This window comes from Myotis lucifugus, unplaced genomic scaffold (assembly GCF_000147115.1).
Source record: "Myotis lucifugus unplaced genomic scaffold, Myoluc2.0 scaffold_212, whole genome shotgun sequence".
In the NCBI taxonomy this organism is placed as follows: domain Eukaryota; kingdom Metazoa; phylum Chordata; class Mammalia; order Chiroptera; family Vespertilionidae; genus Myotis; species Myotis lucifugus.
In genome coordinates, this window is record NW_005871260.1 from 2,151,574 (window position 1) to 2,168,121 (window position 16,548).

The 16,548-nt window shown below is 41.1% G+C and overlaps 1 protein-coding gene across 3 annotated transcripts; it reads left to right on the forward strand.

Moving 5' to 3' along the window:
• The first annotated feature begins 814 nt into the window (after positions 1 to 814).
• Positions 815 to 16,542, forward strand: SLC35E3 (solute carrier family 35 member E3). 3 transcript variants are annotated; one of them, XM_006097894.3, is made up of 5 exons: positions 815 to 1,426; positions 2,293 to 2,403; positions 6,414 to 6,572; positions 11,814 to 11,896; positions 15,795 to 16,050. In XM_006097894.3, exons 1-5 carry the CDS (start codon positions 1,025 to 1,027, stop codon positions 15,979 to 15,981), a joined length of 942 nt encoding a protein of 313 aa, XP_006097956.1. In that variant the 5' UTR covers positions 815 to 1,024; the 3' UTR covers positions 15,982 to 16,050. The 3 variants fall into 3 exon arrangements, with proteins under 3 accessions (XP_006097956.1, XP_014319086.1, XP_006097957.1); XM_014463600.2 differs by lacking the exon at positions 15,795 to 16,050 and adding an exon at positions 12,170 to 12,225 and having other exon boundaries at positions 817 to 1,426; XM_006097895.3 differs by lacking the exon at positions 2,293 to 2,403 and having other exon boundaries at positions 817 to 1,426; positions 15,795 to 16,542.
• Positions 16,543 to 16,548: the final 6 nt, after the last annotated feature.

A 16,548-nucleotide genomic window follows, 5' to 3' on the forward strand; every position in this document is an offset into this window, starting at 1 on the left:
TCAGACTTAGGAATTAAGGACAATGAGAATATTACATTGTCCAGAGGACTGTGGGCAAAGCTATTCTTAGGGGGGAAACTCACAGCTTTAAATCCTTTAAACAAACTGAACATTCTATTCAAGAGATTGGGGAATGTGTGTCTGTGTGGTGGTGGTGGTGGTGGGGGGGAGTTGGAATGAAAAAAGTAATGACTTGAAACAAAATCAGTAGAAGTAATCTTTGAAAAGACCCATCAAATAGATACATCACTGGCAAGGCTAATCAAGGGACAGAGAAACCCCAAATGCATAATGTTTAGAATAAGTAAAGTGATATAACAACAGATTAAATAAATTTAAAAATATGATAGAATATTATCTACAACTCTAACCAAGTATATTAAAACACTTAAGTAAAATGGATACTTTTCTAGAATAATAAAAGAACAAACAAAAAGAAAATCTGCATCGTTTACGAACCATGATGAATATATGAAGTTTCATCATACTGACTATTCTGTACATTTGGAGGACTAAAATTGCTCAGCACCTGTCTCATACAGAAAGCTGACCAACCGTGTGCACAGCCCATTCCATCAGCTTGAGAGCAGCAGTCTAGCAAGTCGAGTCAACTGACATACAGAAAATACCAAACATCAAAAGAAACTCAGATGGGCCCCGCAGGGTCCAGGTTAGGCAATTAAGGGGGAACACAGAATGAAGAACGCAGCTTTGCACACCAACAGCCCAGTGCGCCTGCGCGGGGTAGCGGCTGCTCGGCTCCCAGCTGGGGGCGGAATCGCCGGCGCCCCGAGTCACGTGGCAAGGGGCGGGGCGCGCGGGACGTGCCGCCGCGTCGTCGCGGGCTCAATGGGCGGTGGCAGAGCATGTGTACTCTGCTGTTGCTCGCCTGGGACCCTCTAGCCGGCCAGAAGCTGAAGCCAGCGGCTGCGGGAACACGGCCGCGGAGGAAGAGGGCAAGGACAGCCGGAAGCAGGCCGGGAGTCCCTCTCGGAGGCTGAAGGACTCCGGCTTCGTGGGGGTCATGGCATCGCTGGCGGAGAGAGTGAGAGGCAATGGGCGCATCGCCGCCGGGCTCCTGCTCAACCTGCTGGTGTCCATCTGCATCGTGTTCCTCAACAAATGGATCTATGTGCACCACGGCTTCCCCAACATGAGCCTGACCCTGGTGCACTTTGTGGTCACCTGGCTGGGCTTGTACCTCTGCCAGAAGCTGAACATCTTTGCCCCCAAGAGTCTGCCGCCTTCCAAGCTCCTCCTCCTGGCCCTCAGCTTCTGTGGCTTCGTGGTCTTCACCAACCTTTCTCTGCAGAACAACACCATCGGCACCTATCAGCTGGCCAAGGCCATGACCACGCCGGTGATCATAGTGATCCAGACCCTCTGCTACAAGAAAACCTTTTCCACCAGAATACAGCTCACGCTGGTGAGTAGCTTCAGCTTCGCAAGGCGCTCCTCTAGCATCCCACCTCCTGGACTGTCTTTTTCACCGGGAATTTTGAATGTTTAACCTTGCGCCACGCTTTTTTTCATCATCTTGAAATCCACACCCGTGTCATCTGTGAGCATGTTAGTTTAAGGCTTACTTGGGGGAGATGGAAAAAAGCCATCCTGACACTCCATTGGGCTCTTAGCCTACAAGTGTGCTTGGTCATTTTAATAACTACTGTTTGTTGGATATCCTTAAATGCTGTGGTCGGTAAGAAAAGAAAGCTGCATTGGGTAGTGCAATTCAGTCCATTAGATATCTGCAAAATCTCAAACCGAAAACAGCCCACCTCCCCCAGGGGAACCAAACCATGTATGATAAACGTTAAAGGTTTAAGATAAAATATGTCTCAGACTATGTCAGCAGCCACATTCTGCAGTGATTTCTGCATCTATAAATAGAAGGAAATGGACTAAAATAATCTTAGCTCTTAATAATTTACAATATTTAAGATCCAAATGCTATTGTTATATGTTTATGTTTATACGTTGTTTAGACACTATTTTGAGGGTTCTTTTCCTCCTATGTCCCTACATATGGTATTCATTTCTTGCAAAGTGCAATGCATTAACTCATTATTTTACCCAAAGTTTTAAATAGAATTAAATGTGAACACAATGAGAACCATCATATTTAACTTTAAGGAAACAGGATTAACAGTCAATGTTTTCAAATAGAAAAGAAAAATGTATAGAGGTTCATTGTTTCCTAGTGATGTTTTTTTTAAATTAACTTTGTAAGACACCATGAAAGGAATACTCTTGAACTTAATCTGAACAACATTTACCTCTTTTTCTTTACAGATTCCTATAACTTTAGGTGTAATCCTAAATTCTTATTACGATGTGAAGTTTAATTTCCTTGGAATGGTGTTTGCTGCTCTTGGTGTTTTAGTTACATCCCTTTATCAAGTGGTTGGTAATTTTTTTTTCTTTATGTGCCTTTTTAGCAGATTTCATAATTGAAGCTGTATCCCAAGGTTTATAAAATACAGTATAGAGACAATAGACTGTTAGGAAGAAAGCATCATTGCATAACTTGTCTGACTCAAGGTGAAGAGAAGAAAGGAGACAGAGAAACTTGGGTGTGTGATGCTCACCAAATACCCACCTACCTGTTTGTAAGTGTATAATACCCATGCTTAACAGTTTGAGTTTGGGGTGGTGTTACATTATTTTCTGGGAATTCTTCACAAAATGAGTAATAAGACTTTTTGCTTGAGGACTGAGTTCATGGGTTACATGTATCATTTACTCTTAAATTATAACATTATGAAAGGAGTGAGTACACTTTCTAAAATTTGAATGGGAAAGGAAAATTACAGATTTATAAATCTTTGCCTCAAAAAATATGCTACTGTTACAACTTGTATATTGGCTTCGAATAATTTATCTATATCCATATTTTATAGCAATGGGTATTTCACTTCTTGTACTAGCACAGTGTCTTGCCTATATAGCAGGCATTCATTAAAAATTTGCTCATGGATCCACTTACTTCATTACCATAAAATCTGAACAAGTATATTTTTTGTTTTTTATATTGGGCGGGGAAGTAATTTGGTGTAGGGTACAGTGAAACAGTATTTTCTCTATACTGGAAACCTTGGACTGAAAATTCTGGGTGTGCCTGCATGGGGAAATTAGAGTCAAAATGTGTAACCAATTTTACTTTTCTTGCAAACATTTACTAGTTATGAACTAAGGCATTCTTACTGAGTGTTAGAAGTTTAATGATACAGCCTTAGCATCTTAAACTTTATAATACTGGTCATTTCAGAAACATTGTTATGTAAACATTCTGGGGTTGAATACATATTTTAGTGGCAGAGAAGCAGTATGAAAAAGACACCAGCGGTATGAAAGGATGAGCACCCACTCAGTCTTGTCACTTGGCTCCCAGAAATTATCTTTTACTGCAGAGAGTAACCAGAGGAAGCTCAGCTTTGTGCTTTAAGAACATTATACTGGGTGTACTGCAGTGAGTTTAAATTTTGTTTTAGATAAAGTAAATGAGCATTCTTTTCTGCTAAATGAACTTATTTTTTTTTTGCCCAGTATGGATTAAATATTTATTAAATATGGCAAGAACTTTTGTTGAACATTAGACTTTCTTGTATTCGTTATATATAATTTAAATTCAGAGCACTCACTGTTCATGCCAATATGAACATTTTTGTCCACACAAGTCCCAACATGTTATAGATTAGAATAAAAGGATTCGATATCCCTCAGGTGGATATTTGAAATGAGATTGACCAAGGAATGATTGTAGACTAACAAATGGGCAGAGTTCTTCATTATTAGTAAGTGGTAAAAGTACTGTTACAAAATAGGTATATTTCCCCAAAATTCATTTTAAAGAAAGTTGCATTTTCCCATTGTATCCAGGTATAATTTCTCAGTTATTTCTGCTGGGGCATTAAAAGGAGTTAAAAGATGAGTGGTCAGCTTTGTAGAAATACTGTTGTGGAAAGACTGTTGATTCATTCAGCAGACATTTCTTCTGCTTTATGCTTAGCCTTGAGGATACAAAGATGAAAAGCAGCTACAATCCAGTATTGTAGAAACACGTTTAGACAGCTGATCACAGGTAGGATAGCTCAGGGTATGAGGAGAGTTCTGAGGTACACCAGGGAGGAAGTAGCTGTTCTACCCCAGAAGGTGGTGGGTTAAGTCTTCATAGAAACGTGAACAATTTACATCGAAGAACAGACAAATTTGCTTAGCAAATAAATGTAGCAGAGGTCTTTCTTTGCAGTGATGGAGCATTCTTGGAGAACTTGATTTGTTTGGTGAGACTGTTGTGGAAGGACAAGGCGTAGGGGTGGGTGGGACCAGATGGCAGAGTCTTAGCTGTCATGAGAAGGAAGTGTGCTCTTCACCCTGCAGGCAACAGGAAAGGAGTGTGGATAGGGGAGTCACTTGATCATTCCCTGTGTTTTAGAAAATTAACTCATGGTAATGAAGAATGAATAAGAGAGGGAAGGAAGGGTAACCGTTCGGAAGCTCTCCATGGTTCAAGGAGAAGACAGGAGGCTGCTGATGAAGCACAGTGGTAGTGGAATAGGTCAGGGAAAACACTCCAGAAACCTTTTAAAGAAAGAATGAGTGGGACCTGACTGAATGTGAGAGCAAGGAAAGCAAGGAGTCTGATCCTTGGAGGAGATTATATCAATTATTGGAGCAACGCAAGAGGAATTAATTTGGGGAAGGAAGAAATGAGCTTGATTTTAAACAAGTCCTGATTTAAGCATGTCAAACTCGCGACAGGCGGGCCGTATGCCTCGTTTAAATAAATGTGGCTAGAAAGGTGTGTGAGGTCTTTCAATTCACTTTAAAAAGCCCCGTCGATGGTAAAAGGAATTTTCCTCTTTAAATATACAAGGCATGCGGCCCACCAGCTGCGAGTTTGACATGCTTGTGGGTGAGGATGACTCATAAACTGTTGAAGATGTGAGCTTAAGGATGCTCAAGGAAAGAGGTCAGAGCTGTAGATGTCAGCAGATAGTAATAGAAATCAGTTAGGGAGTTAAAAGAGGAAGGCCAGACACCAACCTTAAAAACAGTAAGTGAAGGAAGGGGTGAGGAAGGAAGCAGTGCAAACCAGAGGTCAGGTTCTTCCAAGAGAAATTTTCAGATTCTGCAGAGAGCTCCAGCAGGAGGAGATTGGAAGGGAGTTCTTTGGATGGAGCTATTGGAGGTGATGGTGCCCTTTGAGGGAGCAGTTGCATTAGAGGGGTGGTGGGCAGAAGCCAGGCTGCGCTGCAAGAAGAGGAAGTAGAGGCCCTGACTCACCAGGCGGGTCTGTGTCAGAGATACCCAGCTGCCTGGCGAAGCTGCCAGAGGGACAGGGGTACACTCTGCCTTCGTTTTTGCTCACTGGTGCCCCAAGGAGCCAGCAGCAGAAGAATCAATTCTTTGTCCTTCATGGTCACAGAAGACTGTGAGTTAAGGCTGGCAGGAGTATGTGTCAGATTTCCTGCTCTTTTATTTTTGTGTTGGTGAAGTTCTATAGACTTAGAGTATATGTAATAGGATACCCAGACCTACAGGAAAAAGAATTATGTAGGAGCAGTTATTCAAAGGCCTGGCTGTTTTTGCCAGATTGTATTCAAACCGCCCTATCAAGCTTTCTTTAAGCAGTTATAATTGTGAAGCATTTAGAGGACTGGTGGGATTTGGCTTTGAGGTGCTGATTCTGCTGAATGATATAGTTGTTTAGGGTTTGTGATCATCTCATTTCTCGACGTGTATTAGTGGGAGATTACCCACAGAAAAGTCCTCCATAAAGAGGAATTGAAAGACCTCAGTCCTTTTACCATTGACTGGGCTTTTTAAAGTGAATTGAAAGACCTCACACACCTTTCTAGCCACATACATTGGCAGCCACCTGGGGTAACTGAGGTTCCTGTCTGTCTCTAATTAGTCTGCCCTTTCCCCCAGTTTTTTTGTGGGGGCGCATTTTAGAAAGAAATGAAGTTGGACACTGCATCTGTATTCCTACTAATGACCAAAATTTCCATTCCTGACATATTTTCCTGAGATCTCTTATGCTTGTGGGCTCATGTATGCATGGATATCCCCACTTACTAGAATCAGGAGGGAAGAGAGGATCTTTTTCTTCTTCTTTATAATTCAGAAGAAAATACATGATCAAAAGAAAGAAAAAAAAACTAAAATGAGAAAAAAAAGAAAATACATGATCAGACACTGAATTAATAAAGCTCCTCTCATCCACGGTGCTTTAAGAACATTTGTATATGTTATTGATCTTTGAAATTTTGTAGAATAATCAGGCATTTCCTCTTCCCCCAGCCCTGTGCCCCACATTTCCATCTTTGTGGCTAGAGTTGCATCTTTGCTTTATAGTGAGTAATACTATTTTTTTTTCTGCCTAATTGGTTTTATCTCCTAATTTTCAGTGGGTAGGAGCCAAACAGCATGAATTGCAAGTTAACTCAATGCAGCTGCTGTACTACCAGGCTCCAATGTCATCGGGCATGTTGCTGGTCGCAGTGCCCTTCTTTGAGCCACTGTTTGGAGAAGGAGGACTCTTCAGCCCCTGGTCAGTTTCTGCTTTGGTGAGTTCTAATTGTTTTTTGTGTCTAAGAAACAAAATAATAACAATCCCTCCATTATTAATGCAATTTTAATGTTCAGAGCACTGTTTCAGATCCATCCTCATATTTAATATTCATCATTATCCTTTCAGGGAAGCAAAGTAAGAATTATTTTTTTAAAATATATTTTATTGATTTTTTACAGAGAGGAAGGGAGAGGGATAGAGAGTTAGAAACATCGATCAGCTGCCTCCTGCACTCCTCCTACTGGGGATGTGCCCGCAACCAAGGTACATGCCCTTGACCGGAATCAAACCTGGGACCTTTCAGTCTGCAGGCCAACGCTCTATCCACTGAGCCAAACCGGTTTGGTGTAAGGATTATTTTTTAGATGAAGAAACTGAGGCGTGAAGATTAAGGGACTTGCTTAGGGTCAGACAGATAGTGGCAAAACCAGGCCTAAAATTCAGGTCTGCTAATGCCTGATTACTGTTCTGACCACTCAAAGCTATAGCCCACAAATAATTCAGGCACCTACTTTTATTTTACTTTTTTACAGTAAAAATATAGGCTTATTGATTTTGTTTTTATCTTCTTTCTTCTTAAAGAAATCCATTAACATTTCTTTCTCTTTTTTAAAATATATTTTATTGATTTTTTACAGAGAGGAAGGGAGAGGGATAGAGAGTTAGAAACATCGATGAGAGAGAAACATCGATCAGCTGCCTTCTGCACACCCCCTACTGGGGATGTGCCCGCAACCAAGGTACATGCCCTTAACTGGAATCGAACCTGGGACCCTTCAGTCCACAGGTCGACGTTCCATCCACTGAGCCAAACCGGTTAGGGCAACATTTCTTATAATGTTGGTTTAGTGGTAATGAACTTCTTTAGCTTTTTCTTACCTGGAAAGCTCTTTATTTCTCCTTTAATTTTAACTGATAGCCTTGTGGGGTAGAGTAGTCTTGGTTGTAGGTCCTTGCTTTTCATCACTTTGAATATTTTGTGCCATTCCCTACTGGCCTGAAATGTTTCTGTTGAGAAATCAGCTGACAGTCTTAGGGGAGCTCCCTTATAGTTAACTTTCACCTGCTGCTTGGATTTGTTTGATAATATAAATAGTACATGGTCATTGTATAGATTTTGAACATACATAAAAATATAAAGAAAATGAAGGTCCTCTAAAACCAAGATAATCACCTTTATCATTTTCGTGATTATTTCATCTATCTATTTTTCAGATACATAGACACACACGTATGTGTGTTTGTATGTGTGGATATATAATTTTATATGCACGGATCCTTACCATATATGCTTTTTTTTTTTCATCATGGATTCCTTTTCCCCATGCACACTTCCACATATCATTATCCCATTCCTGTCCCTTGAAGTAAAACATGTCAACATTTAGTATTTGTTGTTTCATATTTTTCTCCTTGGTATACATACCCATATATCAACATACACAAAGCACACATGTATTTATACATAAATAAACGTTTGTTTGGTTACAAAAATGGCATCATATCACATGATTTTCTGTATCTAACTTTTCTCATGTAATATCTCATGAAAGTATCTTTTTTTAAAGTAACTCTTTTTTAAATATATATATATTTTATTGATATCAGAGAGGAAGGGAGAGAGAGAGATAAAAACATCAATGATGAGAGAGAATCATTGATCGGCTGCCTCCTGCACACCCTCTCCTGGGGATCGAGCCCACAACCCAGGCATGTGCCCTTGACCAGAATTGAACCTGGGACCCTTCAGTTCACAGGCCGATGCTCTATCCACTGAGCCAAACCGGCTAGGGTGAACTGGTACTTTTTTTTAATGAAATAGAATCCTAAGAGTAGAATTGCCAGATCAAAGGGATACGTTCTTTGGTGATATTTTAAGTTAGAAAGTATAATCCCCCACTTAGGGAAGGAAGGTCTGCTTCCCATATAACCTTTGGAACACAGTCAATAGGAATGTCTTTTTTTGTTAGTGGTGTTAACTTATCAAACTTACATAACCCTCAGTCTATTTTAGGCTCTGTTCTAAGCACTTTGCAAATATTAACTTGCTTATAACAATTTTATTGTGTGGATCTATGCTATTTTCTCCCTATATTGACTGATGAGGAAACAGAGACAGAGAGTTAAGTAACCGACTTGAGATCCTACAGCTAGTAAGCAGAGCTAGAATTTGAATCGATGCTTTCTGGCTCCAAAGTCCATATTCTTAACCAATCCACTGTGCTGCCTGTAAGCAGATTGATAGTTGTTTTAAATTCACGTGCTTTGACATAAATCCCCTTCTTTATTTGTCTAAAATTTTACGTATGTCTCCTTTTTCCCTCTTGACACCCCTCCCTCCCCCCGCCAGCCATTCCCACCCCGGGCAAGCCCCCACCAACACAAACCCTTTTTTCCAAAGTAGAAATTGCTGTCCCCTCTGTCAGATATTTCCTGTTAATCTTACAAAAGTTCTAAACATCTTAGTGATCTGGTCTTCAAACCATTGCAGCGTAGACATCTTAAATTAGAAAGGGAGAGGTTTTTTGCCATAGGTCCTCTGACAGATTTGAAAGAAGAGAGCAGCAGAAAGGCCATAAGGCAAGTCAAAGAAACTTAGTGCACAGCAGTCCAAGGCCATTAAGTAAGGGAAAGTCACCTTCCTTCTTTAATGTCCCTAGAGGGCATCATTGCCTCGAAGCAGAGCTTGTCATTGTACTTTTAATGCTAAGTCGTCAAGAATAAGTATGTGACATTCTGTGAACTCAGTAAAATTAACAATGATATATTTCTAGAAACAGTTTTTAAAATCTTCAAGGAGTTGCCCTAACCAGTTTGGCTCAGAGGATAGAGCATCGGCCCTCGGACTGAAAGGTCCAGGGTTCGATTCTGGTCAAGGGCATGTACCTTGGTTGCGAGTTCGATCCCCAGTAGGAGGCGTACAGGAGGCAGCTGATGGATGTTTCTCTCTCATCAATGTTTTAACTTTCTATTCCTCTCCCTTTCTCTCTGTAAAAGTCAATAAAATATATATTTTTTAAAAATATTTAAGGAGCAAGTTTCTCTTAATTGAAAATTTATGACCAGTGTCACCCCAATCAATTTAATAAAAAAAATAAGATAAAGAAAGAAAATGTAATGGGCCTCACTTTTATTAAACAAATGACAGATTACTCTTTTTACCTACGTAAGACACAAATCCAACTCCACTAGGCCTCTTATGACTGTGCTGATCTGAAACTGAAAAAACCCACATGAGACAGAAAGAATCTTCAAATATGACTTATTCATCTCTTTGGAATGTAAACTACTTACTAATTCAAATCATAACTAATATTTTATCTAAACTCTCTTATTTTAGAAATAAAAAAATGACTTTATAACTTTGAAAATAAAAGTGTGAGATAGGTTTGAACAGAATGCTGTATACGTATACAGTGGTTCCGCCCACTTTGTTCCCCAGTCCTCAGCCAAGTTGTCTTATTCACTATCCTATGTATGTACCTTTTGTTTTCATGCCTCCATGCTTTGGCCCATACTGTTCCCTCTGCTTGAAATCCCGCCCCCTCTTTTTTCTTTAATGGACACATACATTTGAAATCCAAAGACTTTTCTCATTATCCCAGCCCAAAATGGTGTGTCCTGCCTAGAGATTCATATAGAACCTATATTGTCTGTTTGCCTATAAATGAGGTAGCTCATATTCTTTTATTGCCTGAGCCAGAAATCTTGCATTGCATTCTCACTTTCATGTGGCTAAGAGGTAGCATAAGAGAGTGGGTTAAGAGCAGGGTCTCCATTACCAGATTGCTGGGTTTAAATCTCAGCCCGCCACTTCCTGGCTGTGTGGTCTCAGGCAGATTACTTCACCTCACTGTGCCCTGTTTTCTCGTCTATAAAAGGGATAATATTTTACTACCTCATGGGGTTTGTGAGGATTAAATGAATTAATATATGTAAAACATTTAGGACAATTCTTGGCACATAATAATGACTATGTAAGTGTAAGCTATGATTACCATGACTTTGTGTCCTTAAGTGTTTTCTAAGCTCTTTGAGGACAAGAACATACTGTGTTCCTCACAAGGCGTGGCCTCGTTTTGTAGATATCCACTGAATACATATTGATTTAATTTAAATAAGAACAAATATGAGCAATTCAATAGAAGAAAGATCTGGAAGAATATATGCTAAAGTATTAACAGTGGTTGATGGTTGGGATTATAAGAATTATTTTATGTTTATCTTTATTTTCTGATTTTTCTATGATAAACATGTATTACTTTCATAATAATAAATTTTTAAAAAAAGTAATTTTTCTTCAGATGGATAAGAAAATGAACTTGGATATTCACATTCAGAGGCAGGATATTATTGGAGAACTTGAGGCCCGGTGTACGAAATTCATGCACAGGGAGGGGGGGCATCCCTCAGCCCGGCCTGCACCCTCTCCAATCCGGGATCCCTCTCGCAATCCAGAACCACTGGCTCCTAACTGCTCACCTACCTGTCTGCCTCATGCCCCTAACTGCTCCCCTGCTGGCCTGATGGCCCTAACTGCTTTCCCCTGCCGGCCTGATCCCCCTAACTCCTCTCCCCTCCTGCCTCATCCCCCTAACTGCCTATCTGCTCTTCCCTCCTGGCCTGATCCCCTTAATTGCCTATCTGTTCTCCCTTCCTCTCCTTGCCCTTTGGAGGTGTACTGAGAGCTCTCCGCCGCGCACCCCCCCCCTCCCCCATTGGTCCTTACATGACAGCATCCCGGACAATTTGCATATTCCTCTATTATTAGTATAGATTTTCCTTTCAGTTTTTTTAGACAAAATTACATTTCTGAATATTCTATTCTTTTACCTTCAATTCTTGTTGTCTTTCAAATTGATTCTTTAAAAAACAAACCAAAAAAACCCAAAAGAATAGTTTATTGATTTTTAGAGAGAGGAAGGGAGAGGAAGATAGAAACATTAATGTGAGAGCACATCGATGATCAGCTGCCTCCTGCATACCCCCTACTGGGGATCGAGCCCCAAATCTAAGTATGTGCCCTTGAACAGGAAACAAACCGGCAACCTCCTGGTGTAAGGGACAACGCCCAACCAATTGAGCCACATTGGCCAGGGTTTAAATTGATTCTTTTTAAAAATTTTGTTCCTAATGGTTGATATTTGAGTTTTTAGAAATGCCTAATGAAATGTATTTTCACTTGAAGATTATAATGATTGAAGCTGCATTAATGATTCTTTTGCTTTATTTGTAGCTTATGGTGCTTCTATCTGGAGTAATAGCTTTCATGGTGAACTTATCAATTTATTGGATCATTGGAAACACTTCACCAGTCACGTATCCTTTTCCTAATGACTTACAAATGCATAGTCTTTTATATTTTTCTAAAACACCATCACATTAACTTCCTTGAGTCTGACAATTACTACTGCATGGCCTAATTTGAGTAGAGCGAGTTATTTTTAATCATTAATCATCTCATTCCACACTAAAGTCTGTAGAAACTTAAAGAAATGCGAACTGGGAAAATGCATTAGCTTTCTGTATCATGAACATTCTTTCATTTTCTCACATCATAGATGACCATTTCCCTTATCAAAATTAACATAGAAAACCATTTCTTGCACAGTGGGGTTAAATAATTGTTTGTGGGTTGAATAATGGGATGGATGCTTGGGTCTTCAGTCAGTTCTCAGTTATCTATAGTAATAAAGTAGAGGTGTGGTTATCCACATAACAAAATATAACCAGGCCTCTGAAATTGGCATGTGACCTCTGAATTCTAGCGTATGTTTTTGTACGTATGTGGATATGGGTGTGCCTGTTTTTCTCGGTATTTAAGAAATGAAGTCATACCCTGAAGGTCTGAATCAAACTCAACTACCAGTTCTTAACATTCTGCTTGTCATTCTGTTTCTTTTCTCATTTCACTTTGCTCCACTCTTAGGCAAATGCAAAGAATGGATTTCTTTACATCAGAGAGGTAGTTTAATAATGTTATGTCATAGTGTACTGATTTATAGAAGTGAGTGAACACTGATGTCATCAAAGTAAAAAAGCATCCTACTTGCCAACTATCAATAAATAACAGCAATAATAATCACTTTTTTAAAAGAACAACACTTAATAAATGTTTATTTTGTGCCAGGTACTTTTCCAATCACCGTGGGTATGTTAGACATTTAGTTCTCACAGCAGCTCTGTGAGGTAAATTCTATTACTATATTTTGCAGAGGAGGAAGTTGAGGTGCAGAGAGTGTCAATAACTCGAGGTCGTGTAGCTGAGAAGTGCTGCATCTAGATTTCAAACCATGCAGTCTGGTCCCCAAACTCCTGCACCATGCTGCCACGTCAAGGCATCCAAGTGTGTGCCCTTAATAAGAACATTTATGCATTCAACAAACATCTATTGAACACCCACTGTAAACTGTTCATTGACTTACTGTTTACATATTGAATATCTACTATATGTCAGGCACTGGAGATGTAATGACATAGACAAAAATCTTTGCTCTCATGGGCTTAAACAGACTATCAACAAAACACAAAAGAAAATATATAGATTTGTGTTAGATAGTGTTAAGTGCCAGGGAGAAAAAATAAAGCAGGGATGAGGATACGGAATGTTGCGGACAGAGTGAAATTTTAGGAGAAGTCAGGAAGGCCTCTGTAAGAAGGGGACTTTTGAGTAAAGACCTGAAGGGAAAGAGGTTACTAGGCAGATCAGGATGAATAACATTTTAGGTGAAGGAACAGTGGGTGAGGAGCCCAAAGGAGCAACAAGGGGGCCCTTGTGGTTGGAGCAGGAAGTGCAGAGGGAGGTGTGTTGTAGGACTGAGAGGTGAGAGGGAGCCAGGTGGGGCAGAGCTCTTACAGAAGGACCGTCCTGAGTGAGAAGGAAAGCCGCTGGAGTTTCGAGCAGAGAAATGACATGATTTTACTTATGTTCTAATAGGGTCACTCTGGTCCACCGTGTCAAGAATAGAGTAAAGCAGGGTTTCCCAAATCAGTGCTATTGGCCTTTTTGGCCAGACAATTCTTTGTTGCAGGGGCCTGTCCAATGCATCGTAGAATGTTTGGCAAGATCCCTGGCCTCTGTAGGTGCCAGTAGCACTCCCTGTCCCCAGTTATGTATCAGACCTTGTCTAGGTGGCAGAGTCCACCCCTCACTATATCCACTGCTACCATTGAACCAAACCACTGGACTATGTGAAGCAAGGCAGGAAAGGAAATTGTCGAGGCCATTGCAATATTCTAATTTAGAAGTAACAGTGGTTTGGTTCCAGGGTGGTAGCAGTGGCTACAGTGAGAAGTTACTGGATTCTGGATATTTCTTAAAATATTGTTATTGATTTTTCTTAGAGAGGAAAGAAGAGGGAGAAACATTGATGTGAGAACAGAATATCAATCGACTGCCTCCTGCACAACCCCTACCAGGGATCGAAATCTCAACCGTGGCATGTGCCCTGACTGGGAATTGAACCAGTGACCTTTCAGTGCACGGGAAGACGCCCAACCAACTGAGCCACACCGGCCAGGGCTGGATATATTTAAGTAGAACCAACAGGTTTTTCTGACAAATTGGATGTGGAGAATATGAGGGAAAACAAGGTTGACTCCTTTGGTTTTGTCCTGAGCACATGGTAGAATGGAGTTGCCGTCAGCTGGGATGGGACAGCCCTGAGGTTTGGGGGTGGGGAGGAAGAGCACATGCTCAGTTTTGGGTGAACAAGTCTGGAAGCTCAGGGTCTTAGCTGGGGAGAGTCCAGAGAGAGCCAGTGGTTTAAAGTGGTGAGACTGGTTGAGAAGGCCAAGCAAACAAGTAGAAGAAAAGACGCCCAAAGATGGAATCCTGCGCCATTCAGTGTTTCGAGCTCAGAGGGATGAGAGGAGCCAGGTGGAAGAGACCGGGAAGGCGCGACCGAGGTGGAAAGGAAGGAGAGTGCTGCAGAAACCAAGTGAGGAGGGATGCCACCGACAGGTCAGGTGCGAGCGAGACTGGTAATCCATGGAGGGGGTTTGCAAGGCGGAGGTCCTACAGTTTTGAGAAGAGCTTTCAGGGTGCTGAAGTGAAAGTTTAACGAGTGGAAAATTAGAGAGAGGAATTGTAAATACCAAGTATAGCTGCTCCTCTTTTTATTGACAAAAGGATTCACTGAAGAATTTCTGTAAATTAGCCTTCCCTCTTGTATAAATATCTTTAACACATCGTGATCTACTTAAAAGAGGCTGGGGGATAAAGGAATGCCAACGTGGTGGCGGCAGTGCACTTGAAGATAGGTCCTCATTGGAAATAAGCGTAGTTCTCATGTTCTCATGACGATCCTTGGGAAGATCCTGTCTCTGAGGAAGTCGCCTCTGTTGGGTCAGGTAACCCTGTGACACGCCAGCACGTTCCTGCCGAGAGGACCTTCCAGGCTGCTCCGTCGGCCCCAGAACAGCGCAAAGAGCCGAGGCTTTGAGGTCAGGCAGATCAGGTGCACACGCCGGCTCTGCCCCTACCTGTGGGCCTGGGCAAGGTGTGAGAGCTCTCGGACCTCACTCCGTCACTTATGAAATGGGGGAAGTAATATCTACGAAATGATGGTTGGTTGTTTGCGTGTTTGAGAGAATATGTGTCAGGCACCACCTGGCAGGTGTTTATTATGCATAAATACTGCTGCTGATAACTATTACTATAGCTAACACATAGGATGCTTAGTGCCTGGCATGTCATTGGGGCTCAGTATTGCTTCCTTCCCCTCCCCCGACACCCTCCTAAATAAGCATAGGGTGAGCTTGCCTTGAGGCAGCTCTCTGGTGCCTTACACATTGCATCTCACCTCACTTGCCAAGGGAAGTTATTATTAGAAATGGCACTTCGAAACAGTCATAAATTGCTGTACAAACGTCTTCCCTCTACCTTGCTCGGAATTCCTTTCCTAACCTTCTGTTTTAGCCCCTTTTCTCTCTTCGGAGAGGTGAGCAGGAATAGCTGACGCAGTCTCCTGTCACTGGCTCATTGCTGAAACCTACCTGTGGAACTAGGATTGACCCAGCACTTCACTGAAGCTCCTGTTGTTCTTTAGACGAGGGGCAGGGTGGACAGCTAGCTGCTCAGGCTGTGTGTCAAGCAGTTCTTTCCAGCCACAGGAAGCCCTTGCCCGTGTGTGTGTGTGTGTGTGTGTGTGTGTGTGTGTGTGTGAATATAGCACCTAGCCTGTTATTCCTTTTTATCCTTATCCAAAAATCTCAGCTACAACATGTTTGGACACTTCAAGTTCTGCATCACTTTATTTGGAGGCTATGTTTTATTTAAGGATCCGCTGTCAGTTAATCAGTGTCTTGGCATGTTATGTACATTATTTGGCATTCTCGCCTATACCCACTTTAAACTCAATGAACAGGAAGGAAGTAAGAGTAAATTGGTACAACGTCCTTAATTGTTTTTTTGTGGAGAAAAGAAAATCACCCCAAGAAGACTAAAAAAAATGTTAAGCGTGCAAGTTGCTTCAAAGAAGAAAAAAAATTACATTGCAGAATTCAATGAATGATAGTTTACAAGAAGTAACACAAAGGGAATTTTATATGACTTTTTCAGTTAGAGTACCTTTATTTTTAAGAACTTAATTCACGCCTCTTTTCAAAGGTCATGATTGTATGAAGTATGTAGGATGGTTTGGTTATAACAAATGAAGTATATGAATTTAAAGTTCTGTAACAGCGACAAAGGACTTCATATCACTAAACCTCACATGTGTCCTGGGAGTTAAGTGTTCATACTCTTCCAAAGAAGGACTCATAGGATTTCTCTGCTTGCTTGTGGGTGGTCCCCAGTGTGAGCTCTCTTATCATTTTGGCCAGCATTCAAGTCAGAATTTAAACCTAGCATTTCTGTTTTAGTTGGTTTAGTATAACTTCCTGCTTAATTCATTTGTAGAAATCCTATCTGATAAAGAGGAACATATGCTAATTGACCCTCACACCATTGCAAAGATGGCTGCACCCAC